The 22917-nt window shown below is 40.5% G+C and overlaps 1 protein-coding gene across 1 annotated transcript in view; it reads right to left on the bottom strand.

Annotated features, from left to right (window-relative positions):
- Positions 1–14970: 14970 nt before the first annotated feature.
- Positions 14971–22917, bottom strand: part of SPTSSB (serine palmitoyltransferase small subunit B) — a 26572-nt gene continuing 18625 nt past the window's right edge. The window contains exon 3 of the mRNA XM_006753807.2: positions 14971–15704. Coding sequence (XP_006753870.1) covers positions 15442–15672 — 231 coding nt within the window. The 5' untranslated portion in view covers positions 15673–15704 and the 3' untranslated portion in view covers positions 14971–15441. The remainder of the gene's footprint in view (positions 15705–22917) is intronic.

The raw sequence follows: 22917 nt of genomic DNA, 5'->3' as shown, positions 1-22917 counted from the left end.
TCTTATTGATTAAATTCCCTGCTAGTGGAATTGATCCACATGTAAATTAGAGATGCACAGTGTTAAAGCTGTAGTTGTGTGAACTGCTCCTGAATAAAGCAGCATGGTCCAGGCTTTATATTTTATACAGCCCAGGATGTTTTCCTTCTTCTAGGTACCTATCCAGCCATTTTGAATTTAATGGATTTTGAACTTGAAAGCCCTCAAAAACAGTCTCAGTACCCAAAGAGGGAACAATTAAAATTTTACACAAATTGATCGTATTTACTTAATACAATTGCCTGAAACCCCAAGTATTTTTTGTGCATGTATTATCCTCTTGGGCATCTGGTGCATGGAAAGCCCTGTCTGTGAGTTTAGTCTGAGTCAGCCGCCTGCTTCTCCTTCAGGAAGTGCTCCTATGATAGCCTGTGCATACCTCAGTTGCTCAGTTAAACCCATTCTTAGCCATCATTATGAGACTGTCTACCCCACTGTATGCTGGGCTTTTGAAGTCATATATATATATATATATATATAAACATGGGCAATAGGTACATGAAAACCTGCTCAACATTACTAATCATTAGAGGAATGCAAATCAAAACCACAGTGAGATATCACCTCATGCCTGTCGAAATGGCCATTATAAAAAAGACAAGAGATGCTGGTGAGAATATGGAGCAAAGGGAACCCTTGTGCATTGTTGGTGGGATTGTAATCTGATACAGTCATTATGGAAAACAGTATCAAGGCTCCTCAAAAAATTAAAAATATCTCTGTGCCTCAGTTTCCTTATCTAAAATGGCTATCATAGAGAGATTGTGAAGATTAAATAATCTAATATTTATAAATTACCTAGACCCAGAACATAGTAAGTTCCACAGCAGCAATTGTTAAGTAAAATGAGGGTCCATTGTAGATTTTTTTGAACACTGAAGTGGTGTTTTGGAGCAGGGTGAGAGGTTGTAATAAAGGCAGGACAAGTGGTCCAGTTTCAGCTACTGTTTTTGTCAGAGCTGATTCCCACTGAATCAAGGTGTGCTGCCTGTGTAAGGCATGCTAGTGAGCCACCACGGGCAGGGTTAAGACCTTGAAAGTGGGGATGAGAAAATTACATATCAAAGATTCTATCCATCAGACAAGTTTTGAATAGGTAGTTTGGAATTATAATTTACAATTAAAAAATTTTCATTGTTTATGACCATCAGTTAGTGGAGCAAACTGTGGTTATTCTAGTGGTAGAATTTCGGGCCTGCAGAAGGAATGGAAATGGCACAATATAAGAGTCTCCCTCTGTTGCCTGTGTGTAAGGCTGGTCTACTGAGATTTGCAGGAATTTTCTGGTGGAAATTTCCAGCAGTGCAGTTGTCTGTGTTGTGCTTGATTATCCTACTGGAACTATGGAACAGTGACTATGTAGGAATCTGGGAAGAAACAGATGCTATACTCCAATTGCATTTGACAAGTTTCAGGACCATTTACAGAGTTAGGCAAAACAACACAGAATGGTGCAGAACCTGGGGACTAGCAACCTTGGGAAAACCTTAGCAGCACCCATTGTCCCTGAAGGGGCAATGACAGGGAGGGTTCAGAACCCAGAGAGGGCCGAGGACAGAAGCTGTGAGCTTTGATAACAGGGGCATCTAACCAAGGGCATCCTGGAAAAGAGGGAGTTGTGAAAGTGAATAGCAGAGTTTCCTCTTACCCCACCTTTCAGTCTCCTGCCAGTGCAACCACTGCCTGAACCTGTGTGGAAACTGGAAGACACAGGAGTTCATTGATACTGTTCGTAAGGGTCAGCCTCCCCAAAGCACGGAGCAGGTGGAAAAGGCCGGAATGTGAGCCCGAAGGGGCAAAGAGCAGATGCCCAGCAGAAACAGATGGCATGGCCAGACAGGTCATTTGGCTACTGCCAAAGTCAACCTAATCTCATAAAACAACTGTATTAATATTAATATTAATACTTGGTAGAGTAAAAATGTGGCTTTTATCTACTGGGCATCCCCTACAGGTCATGTGTTAAAAATTCTTGGGGCACATTGGTTGAAAATTGCTGATATAACTCATTAAAAGGAAAGTGTTTCTTTAAAATACTGTTTTCAAATTAACTTATAGTTCAGAAAAAGACAAACAATGTTAATGCTTCTTTTATTTTTTTACCTCCTCCTCTATCCCCCTCACCTCCCCCTCTTCTTCTTCTCCCTTTCTATTTCTCCTTCTCCTTCTTTTCCTCCATCTTCTTTTTTTCCCTGAAAGATGTCCTTTAGGTGCCTCTTTTGACCCAGAAGTATGAAACAGACATATTCCCAAGTTGATGAAGCTGTTATATAGAAGGATCTCAGGACTGTGCTCTTCATATTAGATGTCTTTGAGGTAAATAAATCAATACTAAATCAAGAAACACTCAGCATTCTGTAATTCCAGTTAATAAATATAGGAGGAATGAGGGAAATATAAAACCACCATTAGGTAAATCAAATACCACAGTAATAACTTTTGCAGGCAAGACCCACTAATGGATAAAATTAGTGGGTGAAAGTTGAAGTAGAAACAGGATTGTTAGCAACAAAGTATCTCCCCCAAGATATTAATTCATTATAAAGGGAAAATAGTAACTTGCAATGGAGAAACACAACTGATGCTACAGTGATTAAGTAGTCAAAGTTAATGTCCAAAGTTAAATCACTGTGACATATCAACATCATGTACCTCTTGATATAATGAGGCACCAAAAAGGACATAACATCACTTTGGCAATAATCTTGCCAAAAAGATATAAAACCTCTATTTAATCATGGGAAAACATCAGATAAACCCAAGTTGAAGGATGTTCTACAAAATAACTGCCCAATATTCATTAAAAGTGTCAAAGTTATGAAAAACAAGGAAAGATTGGAGTAGATCAAGGAGACAACCAAATGCAATTTGGAATCCTGAATTGATCCAGGAACAGAAAAGACAAAACCAACAAACAAAAACCTAGAGAAATCCAAATAAGATCTGTAGTTCAGCCAATAGTATTGTACCAATATTAACTTCCTGGTTTGGATGAATGTGCTATGGTTACACAACACTTTAACATTAGAGGAAGCTGAGTGAAGGGAGTATATTTGGAATAGGAAAATCTCTGAACTATTTTTGCAACTTTCTGGCAAGCCTAAAATTATTTCCAAGTGAGAAGTTAAAGTTTGAAAAAGCCAAAAACTCAAGACAGAGACTCTCCTCTTGACAAGGGAAGAAAAGTTTGAAATGTTTAAGACCATCTTTGGAGGGTCAGGCAAATTGACAGGATAAAGATCTTTGAGAACATATTGTAGTTTGGGTGAGGAATTTTATTGATTTTATTTTGTCCTCCTTTTCCCATTCTCCACCAAAATATCTTGCTTTTCCTTGACAAGTGCAATTTAAAAATTGTGTTGTATTTTAAATGTTATCATTATAAAATTCTGAGCACACAGTTTTTCCTATTGAGAACTCATTTTCAACTTTACAGGGAGAGGAAATGAGTTTTGATTCCCGCAGTTATTTGTGGTAGCCTGCTTTTAGGGACTGTATGCCATCTTTTAAATGAGTCATAGTGTATCTGAATTTGGTAAAATTAGTGTCTAGTTACCACTTGCTGAGAACTCGGAACATAGCTGCAATCCTCAATAAGCTCACAATTTCTTTGGGGGAACAGGGCGAATATAGAGAAATCAGGGCAAAACCCTAAATGAAGCTCTGAATAAGGTCATGGTGCAGAATTTAAGCACTGTAGGAGGGCTGGTAAAGGGGGCTGGAATGGTCACAATAAGTTATCTGCATAGAAATTATTTGAATATCAAAACATCAAGTTGTATGCCTTAAATATATACAATTTTTATATGCCAATGATATCTCAAAGCCATTAAAAAAAGAACTTATTTGCTCTCAGTCTTGAATTTTAGGCAGAATCCATAGATGGTGGAGGAAAGGAGTCCAGATTAGGAGAGGACACACCACTACTTGACTGGTCAATGAACAGCCTGCCTGGTGTGAGCAGTGGAAGTTGAGCTGAAGTTGGGTCAGTAGCCAGTAGTAGGGGAAGAGGAGAGAGTGGATTATGGGGACACCTAACAATGAGATCAAGGATATTAGATTATATAAACCTGTAGCAGATAATAGAGAATCTTTGTAAGCTTGGGAACAGGGAGGCTCTTGTAGTAATCCAGATGGGTCCTGAGGCCTCGCTAGGTTTGCATGTTGATAGCGGGGATGGGGAATGGATAGGACATAGAATATCAAAGGAAACATTAAAAATGTGATGAGTGAGAGAGATGGAGAGGAGTCACAGAGGACCTGAAGATTTTATACTTAGATAGTTAAGTGCCAGTGCCACTGTCAGCAGGCAATTCAGCAGGGAAAAGAATTTATGGAAGAGGACATATTTTTGGTGTAAAGTTTGATATTGCAAGAGATTCAAATAAAAATGTTTTAGTAGTAGTTTTTAAAACTCATTCATTTATTCAACAATTGCCTGTTTGTTGCCTGGATTTATGCTAGATGCCAGAGATACAAAAACCCATGATATGCATCTTATCCTAAGGAAGTCTGACAGAGACGGACTTATATGCTATGACAGTAGGGAGGATGAAAGGCTCTAGAACAGTGGTTCTCAACCTTCCTAATGTCACGACACTTTAATACAGTTCCTCATGTTGTGGTGACCCCCAATTTCATTGTTACAAATTGAACATAATTAAAGCATAGTGATTAATCACAAAACAATATGTAATTATATATGTGTTTTCTGATGGTCTTAGGCGACCCCTGTGAAAGGGTCATTCGACTCCCAACGGGGTCGCGACCCACAGGTTGAGAACCGCTGCTCTAGGAGCACAAAGGAGGGACAGTTTCCCAAGGTATTGGGAATCGGGGACTACATATCCGGTTAAATATGGAAGATCTGAAATTTTGGGACTCATCAGCAAGAAGTGTTAAGTGGAAGCCTAGATTGGCTAAGTTCAATTTTCATGAGGGACAAAAGGCAGAAGGCCCAGGTGTGAGCGCTGCTGAGATTAATGGTGAGGGAGTGGGAGAAAGTCAGGAGCCAGCGAGGGAAAAAGCACTGGGAAAGTTGTGGGAGACTGTCCTGGTGCCATGGACAGTGAAGAGTTTTCAAGGAGTGGAGTTTGCCAATTGTTTGAGTTTCAAAACGGCTTGGAGGGGATTGTTTCAGTGGAGTGGTTAGGGCAGACCTTTGAGAACAACTAGAGAGGGAATGACAACATTGAGCACTCATTTGAAAAGTATGGTAATAACAGAAAGCTAAAAAATGGGAAGGTAACCAGAGGGGGCGCTGTGAGTGAGTGAAGAAGTCTTTTCCACTTGTTAACTCCATTCACAAAATACTGATTCAGCCTCCAGGCACTGTGATGGGTACTTCACATATATTTCTTTTTTACCCTCACAACTTTTTAAGTGGATATTATCTATTTAGCAAACATTTATTGAGGGCTACTTGGTGCCAGGTAGTGTTTCAGGTGATGAGGCTACAGTGGGAGACAAAAATAGATCGTTTTTGTCTCAGGGAGAATTGACATTAAGTGAATTATGTCACATATTATGAAAAATTGTGATCAAACAGGGCTGTGCTCCAGTTCACCTTTGCCCTGTGAACAAAAGTTTTACTGAACAAATTAATAGAGGAAAAGCCACGAACATTTTTTTTAAAAGTTCCAGTTTTCAGAGAAGTGTGCAAATGGGCACACTGGGTTTGCTGTAACTTTTAGGGCACTTGGTTGTGGGCACTAATGTTAGATGACTTCAGGTGGAAGCTTGTTCTGCTGCCTTCTGGAATCTTTTGGCTTATCCAAGGTATCTTTCCAAAGTCAAGAATGGTGCCAAGAGTGAGCTCTGAAAGTGACGGAGCTGCTTTGGCCCTGAGCCCGGGGAGCTGAGTCAGGTCGACCAAATGTCTCCTCCACTCCAACCTCTTAGGGGCAGCCTGGAATTTAGCACCCCAAAATGCTCCTTACCAGGGGGATCCATTGAGTTTCCCGGGCAGCATTGCCACTCCAGCCTCTGGAATTTCCCAATTGGTCTTAACACCCTATTTCTGTTCTCCTAATTCCTAATTATTTCTTTTTTGCCCAGACCATGATCTCTGTTTTTAACCTGCCTGGTTTTTTATTGTTTCTAAGTTGGTTTCCATCTCTGGAGAGTCAGGCTTCCACCATCTGATGTTTCATCATTTCCCCCCTACCCCTTATCTAGTAATAGATGCCCCTTATCTGCCTCTTTATATGAAAGCAGGTAGACTTTTGAGGTTGGTTCAAGTGTTCTACTATGGAAATGAACCCAGAGTTATCTGGGTGTGGCTTTGAAGTGAGAAGCCAGCTGTTTTCCCAGACATTTCTGAGCGTCTAAGTTCTTTCAGGTCTACAGGTGAATGTGTCTTTCAAGTCTTGTATCTTTGCAAGACCATGGAATCAAGTCATCATGATTAGGTTGAAATTATTCATTATTATAATACATTTGAAAAATTTGACTGTTAGATAGAAAGACATGATCACCAAACCAGAAACAAGTAAAATTAGGATTCCAACGTGGACCCATTTTATTCTCCATCTGATCAGTGTGCTTTCCTGTTGGCTCAGCTGTCCCTGAAGTAGGTCTCAGAGTGTGTAAGTGGAGACTCTTTGTTTGTCTGAAACTCACCAGGATGTAGCATCTTTTCCCTCACATTCTCATGGTGTTATCGGCTCATTACCTTTGATTTATTGAAGAGTCTGAAGCTCTCAACTGCAAGATGGAACTCTCCCTTACTCTCTGATGTCCTGAGATATTTTCTCCTCTCCTAATTAAGAGTTTTATTAAATCTCCCCCGCCTTCCTAATAACCTAAGAATATCACCTTAAGTGACATTTTAAAAAATATATATTTTATTGATTTTTTGCAGAGAAGAAGCGAGAGGAATAGAGAGTTAGAAACATCGATGAGAGAGAAACATCGATCAGCTGCCTCCTGCATACTTCCTACTGGGGATGTGCCCGCAACCAAGGTACATGCCCTTGACTGGAATCGAACCTGGAACCCTTCAGTCCACAGGCCGACACTCTATCCACTGAGCCAAACTGGTTAGGACCTTAAGTGACATTTTAAGCCTTTCATATGTAAAGCAAGTTATCACAATTATGACAAAACTGAACTTTATTCTTGCAGGCATTTAATGTTTTCTTTGAGTTTTGGGGAGGGCTGGTCAACCCCATTTACAAAAGAATGTATTTTGAGGCCCACACACTTGGCAAGGGAGAATGTTTATTAGAGAATAAAATGATTTTAATTGCTTATTTCAATGTGGCTAATTGCTATTTATCCTTTAATATGTAACTCAGGCATTACTTCATTTAGGAAGCCTTCTCTGAATATCCCCATACCCACCCAAATTCCCTGGATGGGCAAACCAGGATATATGGTCACTTCTATAAAGATCTGGCTAAATCTCAAAGTGCTTACCATGTCGATTGATCTATAATCACAGAGTATCAGTAAACAATACAAATCAAAAACAAAACAAACCCTAAAAACTAGGGGTACCATTTCATCCAATGGTTAAATGTATTTTCTCTGAAGCAGACTGCCTGGGTTCCAGTTCCAACTCTCCCACTGACTGTGTAACCATGAGCAAATCCTTTAACAATCGGGGCCTCGGCTTTCCTCATCTGCGGCATGGGAATAATAGTGGCATCCACCTAACAGGATTAAATGCATTGCATACACAAAGTGCTTACAACAGTGCCTGACACACAGCACATGCTACACAATGACCATTTATTATCATGGAATGTGGTTGGCCTAGAAGAAGAGGTAGAATTTGAACTGGAGCTGAAGGTTAAGCATGACTGGGTAAAGACAGCTATATGCCAGTGAGTGTGTAACACACATTTTTATATGGCTGTAAAGATAAGCAGTTAAGGGGGTGTAAATAGTTGCATTCATTTTATTTCTACTGGTTTCCATTCTTTGGGTATTTGGCTTTCTCCTGGCCTCATGACTGACACTGATGTGTTGATCATAGTGTTCTTCCCGGTGAGCAGATGCAACCTCAGAATGTGTCTCAACAGGTTCCTCAGGGAGCGCCTTCCAGTTTGGAGGGACCAGAGAGATAAAAACACAGATGCCATCCCCAGGTGAGTATTTCATTTCACAGTAGGGAAACCTAGAGCCTACAAAGGTGAAGTGAGAACTGGAAGTTGGGTTTTACTCTTCGCTGGTTAATAGTTATTTTTCCATCGTACATGACTGGTGTTTCTTTTTGTATCACACATATCATTGGCTAGCTTAGTTTCTAATTAGAATGGCTTCTGCCACCAGTTACACTGGTGTAGCTCTAGACCAGCCGTGGGCAAACTATGGCCTTTCGGCCCATTTGAAATGAATAAAACTAAAAAAAAAAAAAAAAAGACCGTACCCTTTTATGTAATGATGTTTACTTTGAATTTATATTAGTTCACACAAACACTCCATCCATGCTTTTGTTCCGGCCCTCCGGTCCAGTTTAAGAACCCATTGTGGCCCTCGAGTCAAAAAGTTTGCCCACCCCTGCTCTAGACAGTTAAATATATATCTATAATAATAAAAGTGTAATATGCTAATTAGATCAGACATACTTCTGGACGAAGCTGGGGCTGCAAGGGAAGCCCACATCCCGGGTGCCACAGGGAAGCCGGTGCCCACAGCCGGGGGAAGGAAGGCCTACTCTTGCATGAATTTTGTGCATCGGGCCTCTAGTATTTATATATATGTGAGCCTGTGTGTATATATGTGTGTATATATAGTTAAAAGTTTTTAAGTAACAGAAGTGAAATGAATGAATCACCAAAGTAGTAATTAGTAAAAGGGTATTGTGCATACACCCAAAAAAAGACAGTTTGTGACCTGGGAAAGCTCAAACCACAACATGGGCTGAGGCTCAGAGTGTGTCCTTGTAAAAAGCATTTTATAGAGTGGGAAGGTCGTGACTGTTTCTTCTTCACAGTGATTGGTTATCAAATTAGACTTTCCTTAAAATAATAGGGAATTGGTTAGTGGTTACCTGATACCAATTTTTGGGAAACAGTTTTGCTTATGATTTCCAGAGGCATAAGCAAGAAATGACCCAGGCCAAGTTAGTCTTGCACAATAAGCTAAATTACGCTTTGCTTGAATGAGTCAACTAATTCTGTCTGCTCAGGGAATTTTCAAGGCTGGTGTCCATATGTTGTTGATATTTACAATATCACATATACATCGTGCATATGTATGTAATATAGCACACATTAAAGATGTTTAGCTGCCAGTGATTGAAAACAAAAGGAAGCGAGGCACCATCATTTGCCCGCAAGATGCTCAGCGTTCCAGTGAGATGAGTAAGCCCAGCAGGCTCTGAGCCGTGCTGATGGCTCTGTCTGTCTGGTTTAACCCAATTATCCTGACGGGATCTTGTGCTCAGGTTGCAAATGAAGGAGCTCCACCAGGCTCATCGGCACGGGCTGCATGCATTTGGAGCTTCATGCCTACAAGCTCAAATTGGGATATTTTACTGCTTTTAAATGATGCGTGATGAAATGATTGAAGACATCATTACACGGAATAAAATCCAGCAGGGAGTGTGATATTATTAACTACTTAGTACTTCCAGCTCCCCGTGGGGGTGTTTAGTACTTGTACTCAGGGAATGGCAGGGAAATCGTGTCTGTTGCAATTAAGACTGTATGTAGAGAAACAGTGGGGCCTTGACCATAACATAGACATGTTCAGGGAACTGGCGAGTGGGAAAGAGACAGTGGAGTGTCCACCTCTCGGCTGCATTTTAGTGACTTAATTAGCATTCACTGAACCCTGGTAAAGAGGTTCTCCATTTCCACTGAATATTAGAGTCACCTGGGGAGCTTTTTAAACCATCAGACTTGGGGCAGGGGCGCTCCAGGGATTTCAATTTAATGTTTCTGGCTGAAGCCAAGCATCGGCGGTTTTTAAAACTCCCAGATGATTCTAATGTAGAGCCACAGACGAGAACAAATGGTTTGGTACTTGAGGAGCAAATATCAATTAGCAAGACACCTATTTTGATCCTCCGCCTTTTTAACAGTGCTCACGTGGGGATTGCCTGGAGCGTAAATTCCCAGCAGGAAAGAAGAAGCAACAGGCAGGAGAACGCAAGGGAGGACCAGCAACAACATCCTCACTGCTCCTTCGGACGTTCAAAACTCTCCTTATAGGTGAGCCACTCTACACAAATCATGTCTGGAATAGGACTCCATGCAGCCTAAACTGGGATAGTTAGTTCATGAATGTATTCATCTCTCTGTGCATTTAGTGAGCTTTTACCAGAACTCCTGGGAACACACAGGTCCATGCTCTCCCGAAGCAGCGCCTGCGTAACTAGGAACTGACCGGGGAGTGGCACAACGTGTGTGCATGTGGGCAACAGACTGCTTGTTCTGCCTCCTTCCGTGGAGCGGGATGAGTTCTCTGGTTCAGGGAAATGTAACTCAGGGCTGGGGAATGGTGTCTCCTTTGCGTGATGAGGTGCAAGAGATAAGCTACTAGATGGGGTCACATTTGACAGGTAGCTAATTTTCTTGGATACTTTGCCTATTGCCTAGACCAGAGCACGAACCACTTCCCTGTTGTTGTTTTTTATTCTGTTCAGAGCTGCCCGTCCTCACACGCAATCCCTTTTCCTAGTGAAAATTGAGATTGTAGAGAAGGACAGTAAACTTGCGCTGCATGTAGGAGAAGGCAGGTGAGGGCCAGGAAGAGGTTAAGAGGCCTGAGGGCCTGTGGGAGAATCAGAGGAAGGTTCCCAGTAGGGTGGGTAGGATGGCTACTGAAATGCAAGCCTCTCCCCTAAACCCACCACCCACCGAATGAACTAGATTTTTTCTCCCAGTTCTCAGGCAAAGAACCGATTGGCTGCTGCTTGGAGTTTTGTGTATTTGCTTGCTTGCTTGCTTTTATTTATGGACTGCATTCCCTTTCTCCCACAGCAGGGATGAATAGGGTTACAATTGCCGACTGTCAGGGCAGGGACAGGGTCCTCTCAATCACCAGGGAAAGCTTCGGAAAGCTGAAATGCTGAGTCACTAGAATGTCATGGACTGTTGCCCTTTTCATGGGAAGAATCGCTGAGAGACTTCAGTCCCCAATTTTCTAACGAGGTTATTGAGAAATAGTGATGGAGAGGGGCTGGGGATGGTGAGAGGCAGAGGGATCCTTGTAAACCAGGCCTTGTAGGGAAGGCAAGAGCGACTGGAAGATGGAGAGAAAATCAGTTGCCTGGTTATGCAGATTTCTTACCTGGGGCAAAAGTGAATTAATTTAACAAAAGAAACTAAAAAATTAATATGAACAAGATATAATTTAGATATGGTTCATGTTAGGGAAAAAATATGCGAGATCAGGGAAGTTCATGGAGGGACTAGGATGGAAGAGAGGTATTGCAATTTACTTGGAAGCGAGGGCCTTCCAGTACGAACGTAGAAACTAGAGGATAATGATTCCTTTTCTTCCCTCTCCCCTCTCCTCCCTGGTCTCTCCCTCTCCTTTTCCTCCTCCTCCCTTTTTTCCATCTCACTACTGAGTGGGAATCTGAGCTGAGTGACAACGGGCTGTCCTCAATCACTGGTCCCAGTGATCCACACAGTGCCAGACAGGGAATTCACCTGCCCTGTGTGGCTGTGCCAGGCAGGGGCTGGGAGGGTGGGACGTGAGGGGCTCTCCTCTATTTTGCAGTCTCCCCCGCTGCCACAATCAGACATCTGGATTAAGCGCCTCCTCTGTTAGAAATACAATAATTAAAAGGAGCCATTTGAATTTTGAATTTCATATGGATTAAAAGTTTGAGAGAAGTTTGGATTTTACTCAAATGCAGCCCCCAGGTGCTCCACATCCTCAGCCCTCTGTTGCTTTTTCTCCAGCACTCTGCTGTTTTTTTCATAAGATCGTACAATTCATAAATATTTTGTTTGCATATTTTTTCTTGTGTCATCTTGCCTACAGAATTGTATGATTCATGAATTCAGGGATTTTTCTGTTTCTGTCTTGTTCATCTTTGTTTCCTAGTGGTAAGCTCAATGAATAGCATGTGGTAGACTTCCTCCTCAGCATTTTTAAATAAAAAATTCAAACATGCAGTAAAGTTGAGAGAACTTTACAATTAATACCTTAATATCTACCACCTAGTTCCTAGTGTACTTCATCACTTATTTTCATCTCTCTATTCCTCTATCTATTAATACATGGTGGACTTGCAATACATTTGTTGAATGCAAAATGAATAAATGAATGTTATTCTTTGGGTCAATAGCCAGAAACTGTCCATTCTGAGGTTGGCCCAGTGCAAAGTGAGCTTCCTTGTTTCCGTGTGGAACTGTTATGTTCCCTGGGATATGTATCTGCTAAGCTCCGTACCAGGCCTGGGGTAGACACTGGGGATTCAGAGATAAGGTCAGATTTCCTGCCTTCTAGGGGCACATGCTGTACTTGTGAGAGGAAGAAAAAGTTAGTGATGAAAGAAGAAAATAGGAGAAAATGTGGACTAATGATATTTTTTCATATATGACTTTTAATTAAAGACTGACTAGTGTTATCTTGATGTTTAAACTGCCTTATTTCTTGACATTTTGTGTTTTGTTTTGTTGCACAAGTAGATAAAAGCAACTATAGACTTGGTCAGTACCAATGAAGAAACATTTTGCGATTCCTAGTTTAGTGAATGACACATGCAAGCCTATTTCAACTATGAAACTTTGACCTTTTTTTTTTTTTAAGTGTTGTATAACCATTGAAACATACACATAACAGAAGCCAGGGAAAAGCATGTAAAAAATGTTTCTAATCCAGGCTAACTATGGTCAAGGACAAGAGCATTTCTGCCTCATCTGACAGAGCAGGCAGGGCAGGCAGAGCCCTCTTCCCTTCCACAGATTGCCCCCCCCCCCAATCATATTTGATTGTATGTTTTGTACCCTGTGTTTGTTATGTTGATTGCCTAGAGGAAATGCTTACCTTTAAAGTGACATCCTGGGGCTGTGGTTTGCAATATCCTTTATCAAGCTTGCTGTGTCTGTTCATATTTATTTTAATTCTTCTTTTTAGAAGGAGGATTTTAAGGTCAGTGCAGTACCTTTGTGATTGCATTCCAAGAGTACTTAGCAGGGGTCCACGTACTAAAGGTGTTGAATCATTGTGAACTGGGAATGCATCCAAGTTCATGCTTTAACTGAGACTCCTCTGTTAAATATTTAAAAGTGAAAGCACTTTTAAAAGAGGCATATGGACCTGGACAGCATAGAAATGATGAGCACAGTACGCGAGGAGGCAGCAAAGGCGGAAGCTGGGTCCTGGGCTTGTTGTGTCTCTGACCTCAGCTGTCTCCTTTCATTTGACGGGGCTCTGCTTTCTAACACGTGGTGACTCCCATTCCATCAGCTTTCATTTGCTCACGTTGTCCTCCCTTGGGCTTTCGTGTGGTCCTGACCTGGATCTGCTTCCCGGCTTTGCTAAAGGACCTTGAACAAGAAATGTATCTTTTCCAAGTTCTAGTAGGTTCCTTACCTTTAACTGGAAGACCGTGACACCTACCTCATCATGTAAAACATGTCCACCATGGAGAAGACCCTTGGTAAATGTTAGTTTTAAGATCAGTTGCCACAATGGATTAGTAAGAAATGATAATTTAAGGGAGAAATACGAATGTAAGCATCTAGTGCAATAGGAGGAAAAAGCAAATCTGAAGTGGATATTTTATTTATAAAATGAAACCTAATTTTATTTTGCAAAAATCAACAAATACATGTTCAGATCTGGTTTATCTTCAAACCATGTGCTTGTGTGTGTTTTTTAAAACAAACATGCAAGGTAATTTGGCATGCCAAACATCTTTCTCTCTAGCTCTTTTTGGAAATTTTTTTCTCCATAACACAAACAAGGATGCAAATATTGTCCAAAAACTATTTATACTTTTACCCTCCAGTATCACTAATATTGATATTTATTGAGAGGAAAGAAAAACTGCAATGCTTGATCTTTGGTATTCACATCTGATTCAGCAGTATAATTAAAATTTGCAAATGTTTTTATTTTTTAATTTTAATTTTTTTATTTTTTTTATTTTTATTGATATCAGAGAGGAAGTGAGAGGGAGAGAGAGATAGAAACATCCATGAGGAGAGAGAATCATGGATCAGCTGCCTCCTGCACCCCCCACACTGGGGATTGAGCCTGCAACCCAGGCATGTGCCCTGACCCGGAATTGAACCGTGAGCTCCTGGTTCATAGGTCAACGCTCAACCATGGAACCACTCCGGCTGGACTAATAACATTAATGATGAGAGAGAATCATTGATTGACTGCCTCCTGCACACCCCACACTGGGGACCCAGCTCACAACCCAGGCATGTGCCCTTGACCAGAATCGAACTTGGGACCCTTCAGTCCCCAGGCTGATGCTCCATTCACTGAACCAAACCAACTAGGGCAGCAATTGTTTTTAAAATGAACACTTTGAAGGAAATTTAATAAATCTTGATTTTGCTCTGCAAAGGAGTATTTAACTGGAGCTGTCAAGTTCCTGCTGGTAGAATATTACTCCCAGCCTATTTATTAGCTTTCCTTCCTGTAGCGTAATACATGCTCTCCCTCCACTGAGTGAAAGCACAGAAAAAAAACAATTTCTTTTCTCTCCCTCCCTCTTCCTCCCGCTCCAGCATCATGCAAGGCAAGACAACATCACAGTCACAATGTCTGAATTTACTCTGATTATATTTAGTTTCTTATACGTAAAAATTATTTTGTATTATAATAATTACTGGGTTATCTAAAATCAACATTGTTGGTTTTAAATTGTTATAAAGCCAGACTTTTAGAGACATTCGAAACAATTCAGGAACCATGTCTGAAAGCAGATAATTGCCTTCAGCCTATTCTTTTGCACTTGAAGTAAAAGGATTTTAGGTATCAGTAGTTGAGTAAAAAAAACAATACTTTAGGGGGCCCATATAATTTATTCACATCTTTATATTGTAAACAAGGATCTGATACTTTTGACAGTAGCCTATGAACACATTTTTAAAAATATATCCTTTAGTATAGAATAGGTATCAAGGGAGCAGATATTTTAAACATGATTCTGATAGGTCTCATAAGCCTACTTTCCAGAAAAATTTTATATGAAATTTCCTGATTTAAAAAAACAACTAAAGTCATAGATTTAAGTTGAGAAAATATGGTACGTGAGGTAAGGTCATTGTATTATCTTGGTCTAATGCACAATGTAACATGTACAAAAGAACCTAAAGAGGCATCTATCTCAAATTTCAGGCAGGACCTAAGAGTGCATAGAGAAGTGAGAGCTTTTTAAATCAGAAAGTGAAAAAAGACACAGTAATCACCTAAAACAAGGAGTTGTAAGCAACATATACATGTTCACTGCCAATTCACAGAATGCAACCAAGATCAACTCGAAAGTGTACTGTGAATGCCACAGATTTTGGAGAAAAATTCCCAAGCCAGGCGGATGTGGATTGGGATAAAAACATAGGCAGTATACACCACCATAGCAAAAATGGTCAGCAAGATGGTATTGAACATGGATTGCTCCCAGGGCTCCAGGACAGCACAGCAGCTGATGATTTGGTATTGATAGTAGAGCCAGGAGAAATAGTCCTTCACACGCTTGAAATCCATGGTTGGCTACTTCAAGCTACAGAAGGCCCGTCCTGTTAAAGAAGGCAACAGATTAGAAGAAAAGTATGATAAGGAACCACAAACAGAATCTGCTGAGGTTGTCATGATTTTAACATGATCATGGAAAGGGTTAATATGAATGTTATATTGAGATATTATACACAATGTATCATAGAAATTAATAATATTGCCACTATAATCATTAACACTAGACAGCAACAATGTTATTAATGTAACATTCATCCAAAAATGATAATTCCTAGTAATAACTCTAGCGATAACAGTCTAAAAATTGAAGCTGACCACACTTTCTTTAGCCATGTACACAGAGAGAGAGAAACATGCATTTTCTCTTCTCTACAACATGTTCTGAAAGAAGATGGAAAGAATTGCGTGCAGAAGAGTTAATACAGCGACTCTGAGGCTGCTGTCTCTAGAAGGGCCTCGTGCAAGTTTGGCTTTTGGCTGGCGCCTGGGATCCTGGGTTGTGGAATGTTCTCTCTATTCTCTGAAGGATAAAGATGATTCACAATGCCTAGATTATGCAAACACTGTAATTAATGGTGAACACCTGCTTTATTCTGGGAGGCTGAAATTTTGTTCCTTGCCAGGCAGAGGATGGCCACATAACCAGTTTCAATAAGAACCTTGGTGTGGAGTCTCTAATGGACTGCCCTGGGCAGAAACATTGCACATGCATCACTTTTTGCTGGTCGAGAAGGGAGCATACGCCATGTCTACTCAAGGGAGGGAGAGAGCATAGGCAGCCTGTAAATGGATTTCTTCAGATGTCACCAGTGTCTCTCTTCCCCTGCTGATCCCGTTGCATATCCTTTCATTGCTATGAACTATAGTTGTGGTTACAATGTATGTTGAGTCCTGTTAGTCATTCTAGTGAGTCCCTGAGCATGTGGGTGGTCTTGGGGACCTCTGAGACAAATGGGAAGCACAACGTGTACCCTTGAGTAGTCATTTGTGGTTTTGTTTCTTCCCCCTACTCCCCAATATAGGACAGCTATAATCACATGTAAATCTTCTAGAAAGAAAATAATCCCGGGAAGGTTTTGCTGACTTTCGTTGATGTTGTGTCTATGGGCAACAAGCTGAACATTGTGTTGTTTCGCTTACTCCTGAGATTAATGGTGCCACCTCATCTAAGTCCATTTTGATAACATTTACTATTCAAATCACAGTTAACTTCCTTTGAAGATCATTTCTATCTTCTGACCTGAAGCTGTCTCTTTTTTTTCTCTGATTCTCCTTTGAGTCAGGCAAGATGTTTTTTGCTCCAATGTCTCAGACTTTGGGGAGACCCTCATGATCCTAGTGCCTGACACAGAGATGGTCATCAGCCAATACTTGCTGAGTGAATGAGTGAAGGAATGTGTCAAATCACCAACTTAAAAAAATATGGGTCACTCAGAGTCCCAGCTTAAATAGCATATGGTTCACTGCTGTCGACTTTCAGTAGCTTGGCTTTGATAAGTAACACTTTCTGATAAGGATAATTTCCACTTAAGATGGCAAGTCTTTGTGTTACCAGGTCATAATTCTCTGTAATAATGGTCAGGATAATCCAAATGAGCAGATAAAACAACTGGAGTTGTTTTACTTTCCTATGAAAAGAAAAGTCAGCCTCCCATCTTCCCTCAAATCCAGAGTGGGAACTAAGTAGAATGTAAAGACCTTGTCGTGGTAGGTGGACCTTGGTGAGAAGTGACTGCTAATGATTTTTTTTAAAAAAAAACTCCTAGCTCTGGTTGCAGAGAAAGAGCAATGACCCATGCTGTTAGGTCTGGAAGGAAATGAGCGACAGAAGGAGTCATCATTTCAGTGAGCGAAATTATATAAGCAACTGGGATTTTCCACAGAAAATTTTAGGTTATCACTGTTTGAGCTCTTAGGCTATCTTACTAGACAACTGTATATGTCAAACTCAACCTAATTTTTTAAAAATCTTATTCATGGCGACCCATACTTGCTCCCTCTTCATTATCTAGATAGGGTCTGGGGTGGTGCCAGGTAGCTGATCAGTACATGAGGGTACATTCTTCAGGGGTCAAGTTCCAGGCTAATTTTGAAGGTGGGAGAATGTGCTCAGACAGGGAGAGACCCCTCTGCTTAGGGAACTTGGTCCAGTTGGGGAGACAGGTAGCAATTAAATAATATATACATATATATAATTATCAATTACATTATTGAAAAAAGCTGAGCATAAGAGGCTATGGGAAACCTGATCCAGTGTGAACATATCTCTGAGGAAGAGATGTTTGAGATAAGATCCAAGGGATGATTGTGTCTAACAGAACAATGGGTAGTCAGGTGTGGAGAGTGGCCAAGACAGAGGGCTCAACTAGTGCTTATGCAAAGGTTAGAGGTGGGAAGGAGCTTGGTAGGTGGTCCAGGGGGGCAGGTAAGGGAGCACAGAGATCTAGTGAGGGAGTCCGGGAGTATGAGAAAATGAAGAGGAGGGAATGGTTAGAGTGAGGCCAGACACTATAGGGCCTAGTGGATAGGCCGAGTACTTGCTCTTTATCCTGTGAGTGAGGTTTTTAACAGGGGAATGCTGTTAAAAGAGGATGAGGCTTTAGGCTCCTATGGACATGCTGCCTTCCCTGCACTCTAAAGCCAAGTTGAAATGATTCTGAATAACAATCATCTCAGAAAAATCGATGCCTCTGTTCTCTTATGGGCGTTACTTACAATCAACCCTGTACTGAAAATCCATTTAAAATAGTCCTAATGATCTTTTCAATTTCATAAATGAGATAACTTATTCATTTACAAATATTATTTACTTTTTCTCTATACAGTTTAGCTTTTAAAAATGCACAAGTTAATTGCCTGGCCATTGCTTTCCCCTCTAAAATTAAATTTCTTGCTTACATGTCCCTGATGGACACCTTGCCTGCAGGCCTGTTGAGAGACCCTGAGACAGAGGCACTGAGCTAAGTCATGCCCAGACACCTGAGCCATAGAAACATTCATTGCACCGAAGGTGGACGCCTTGTGAGACCTTGGTCACATACTGCTAGCAATTTAAAGAATTGAGATTAAAACTTTTTTTTTCTTGCCAGTTCCTACAGTCCCCTGTATTGTTTTCCAGCCTTTTCAGTAGCCAGCTCGGACATACGAAAGGTGCTTTATATTGTCACATCTCACTTTACTCTCATGAAATCGAGAGCCAGTCCATAAAAAGCAGTGATTTCCCCCTTTGATCCTTTTCCCTCTTGTGGATGAAAAGCAATTTTAAAGATTGTGTCTTCATTTTTTATTATGAAAAGGTGAGAAGAGAGAGAGTTGGTTATTATTGGTAAACCTTCTGCTATAACCTATTGTTAGAATATGCACTATATTTAGGTTCTACATTTGTAAGTCAGCGATTTTCAACCTTTTTCCATCTCATGGCACACATAAACTAGTTACTAAAATTCGGTGGCACACCAAAAAAATTTTTTTGCAAATCTGGAAAATAAAAGGTATAATTTTGATTCATTCACACTGGACAGCGATTGTTGTACTGGCTGTTGTCAGTTTTTCATTTGACAATCTAAGGGGAAGGAGGTCAGTGCCCCTGACTAAATATAGTCAGGTATTGCATGTTTTTGTTTTGTTTTGTTTGTTAATACTCACTCGAGGATATTTTTTCCCCATTAGTTTTAGAGAGAGTGGAAGGGAGGGAAGAGGGAAGAGAAAAAAACATGGATACAAAAAGAGAAGAGAGAGGGAGAAAGACCGATGTAAGAGAGCCACAGTCTTTCAAAGACTCAAAGTTGAGCAAGGACCGTGGAATCGGGTGTGTAGGATATCTGGAAAACCTCAGCCCCACCCTCTCTGTTTCCCCAGATGCTACTCTTTCCTTACTCATGACTTTCCTGAAACCACAGAGTTCAGATTCTCCTCCAAGCTGAAGGATAATCTGGAGGCTTGTTTATTGCAAATATTACTGGGAAATGACAAAGCTAAGATTCTTGTTAGTAATGTTCATCTTCACATGGATAAAAGACCCAAAGCAGAGTTTTGCCAGATTCGGGGGAAGGAGAGGGAGGAGGATTATGAGTTTGGGGAGCCAGAGGGAGAGACTGAATCCCAAAGGGAACCCTGTGACTGGGTGGGGACACTAGGACAGTGGGAAATAGCAAGGACTTGAAGTCCACTAAGAATAACTTCATACCTGATTGGGGAGTAAGAGTCTGTCTTTCATTGCTGAATGTCACTGCTCTTTTAGCAACAAGCAATGGCATTTTCCTCTCACTAGATTTGTGTACAGTGGAGGAGGAGGTAAAATTTCCTCTTCTTTCCCAGAATGAGAGGGAGAAGACCTGGACTTCTGATCCACATTACTCAGGGGGAGGGCTTTGTTCTGGCCTGAATGGAGGAGAAAGTTAAAATAAATAGAGCAATAAAAACAACACGTGTGTACATGAGCCCACGTGTGAGTCACGAAACGAGGGCATTGTAGGGAGAATATGCGGAGAAGTAACAAAAGCAGAGCCTGGGCTTGCTCAGGACGCTCTTTGCTGTTGTTTTTGTCCACGGGAGCAGGAGTGGTAGAAAGTTAGGCAACCTCAATGAAAGATGAGTAGCAGGTGTTTGGGTAGGGTGGCATTTACCTGGGGAATATTTCAGAAGACTTGATCCTACAGCTCTCTTCCACCTAAAGAAAGTACTCCAAGTTATTGGATTTTTTTTTTTTCAGTAAGATATTTTCCTTTCTAAGTACTAGGTATAAAGGAATGTTAAAAGAACAAAACAAACAAACAAAACCCCCCAACATACTTGGGGTTAAATTTGCTTCTAAAATGTCAGAATCTGGAGTTGAAGAGAAAAGTCAGAAAGACCTACAATTGCCCTAGCCAGTTTGCCTTAGTGGATAGAGCGTTAGCCTGCCGACCAAAGGGTCCTGGGTTCGATTCCAGTCAAGGTTGCAGGCTCCTCCCTGGCCCAGGCCCTGGTCAGGGCCCATGCAGGAGGCAACCTATTGATGTGTTTCTCTCACATAAATGTTTCTGTCTTTCACTCTCTCGTCTACTCTCCCTAAAAATCAATAGAAAAATAACCTTAGGTGAGGATTAACAAAAAAAGGACAAAAAAAAAAAAAAAAAAAAAAAAAAAAAAAAAAAAAGACCTACAATTGATTTGGGTTAACTTCTTTCCAACTTATTTTTTAAAAAAATATATTTTATTGATTTTTCACAGAGAGGAAGGGAGAGGGATAGAGAGTTAGAAAAATCAATGAGAGAGAAACATCGATCAGCTGCCTCCTGCACACTCCCTTACTGGGGATGTGCCCAAAACCAAGGTACATACCCTTGACGGGAATCGAACTTGGGACCCTTGAGTCTGCTGGCCGACTCTCTTTCCACTGAGCCAAACCGGTTAGGGCTCCAACTTATTTTGGAATTCCACGTCAATCACTCAGCTTTTTGTGTGCTTCATACTTGGAACCTAAAAATCTAAGACGTGAAAAAAAGTGTCCTCTTGCAGAAAAAGATATATCTAAAAAGGGATGGTGTACTCAGAAGTAGCTTTCTTTGGAAAGAACTCAACATGACTTACTGAAGCTCAGACTTCCTTTAATTAAATTATTTTTTTTAAAAAGGAGCAGAGTGGTTGCTTCCCAAAGACCAGTGTGGAAAGGGGGTTAAAAAAGAGTGAAATTATGGTGGGGAAGGCTACTTAGCACCACCTCAGCCAGCTGATCAAGGCTCACATCCACAGTGATAAATCCTGCTGATAGTACGTACCTATGTTATCATGCCGTGAAATGGTACCTTAGCTTTGTTAATCTTCAACCTAGCAACCCAACACCCCAGTCTAATCATGAGAAAAACACATCAGGCAAATTCCAATAGAGGAGCATCCTATAAAATACCTAACCAGTGCTCCGTAAAACGCTCACGGTCATCCAAAACAAGCCACATGTGAAAAACTGTCACGGGCCAAAGCGGCCTAAGTAAACACAACTAAATGTATTGTGTTATCCTGAATGGAATCCTGGAACTGAAAAGAGATAGTAGGTGAAAATTAAGGAAATCTGAGCAAAGTATAGGCTTTAGTAAATGATAGTGTTTATTAATGTAAGCTGTTAGGAGGGAACTGGATGGAGCGTATATGGGAACTCTCTATACTATACAATTTTTTCTATAAATATAAAACTGTTCTTTTTTAAAATATATTTTTATTGATTTCAGAGAGGAAGGGAGAGAGGGAGAAAGAGATAGAAACATCAATGATGAGAGAGAATCATTGATCAGCTGCCTCCTGCACGCCCCCTACTGGGGACCAAGCCTGCAACTCAGGCATGTGCTCTTGACTGGAATTGAACTTGGGACCCTTCAGTCCGCAGGCCGACACTCTATACACTGAGCCAAACTGTTCTTAACAATAAAATCTACTAAATATTTTTAAAGGCAAAACAGCAACAACAAACAAACCCTACCACAAGAAAAAACAAAGGAAATGTTTGAAAGGTCCAGAGTTTTCCCTATTTCAAACTCCAGTGAACTTCGCTTATGTTGTTCTGAACTTCTGGAAAACTTTTTCTAAAAATTCTTAACAGAATTCAATAATACCCTTCCACAAAGGATTGGCATTCAAACAGTTTTAAACACAATAAAGAGGAAAAGTACATTTTACAGTGTGATGCAGGCTACATTTATACACATAACCATATATCTAAAACAAACATCTCAAAATAGTTTGTTTAATTCTGGTAACATACATAAAATAGCAGTTTATTATTCTTACCCATTTTGAAATGGACAGTTCAGGAGTGTAAAACAAACATCTCAAAATAGGTGCATGCTGATACGTTCTTTTTCATTCTGTTCTATTTTATTAGTTTCTACTGTATTTTGTTATTTTCTTTGTTCATAAAAAAACACCCTGCCCTGGCTGGTGTGGCTCAGTTCATGAACTCATGGGGAAAAACCAATTGTGAAGTGATGTTAAATTCCATTAAAATGGCCTTTACAAATACGTACTCTATGTGAGTAATCATTTAAAATTGGTAGGTAGAAAAGTGGTTCTAATGGGAAAAAATATCCCAGGATGGTAATATCTGGAGACATGAATTCTATTGCAGCTTTTTCTTTTGCTTCTTTTCTTTTCCTTACTTTTCAGTTCTCTTTTTTTCTCTATTTCTCTTCATTCATTCAATGATTCATTCACTTTACTTTATGTCTTTGGGAAAGTTCCAAATCTCCCTGTCATGTCTTTCCTGTGTAAAATAAAAATAACTCT

The sequence above is a fragment of the Myotis davidii genome, unplaced genomic scaffold (assembly GCF_000327345.1).
Source record: "Myotis davidii unplaced genomic scaffold, ASM32734v1 scaffold570, whole genome shotgun sequence".
Taxonomy (NCBI): domain Eukaryota; kingdom Metazoa; phylum Chordata; class Mammalia; order Chiroptera; family Vespertilionidae; genus Myotis; species Myotis davidii.
The sequence above is the reverse complement of the archived record's forward strand: the minus strand, read 5'-3'. Positions and strand labels throughout refer to the sequence as shown.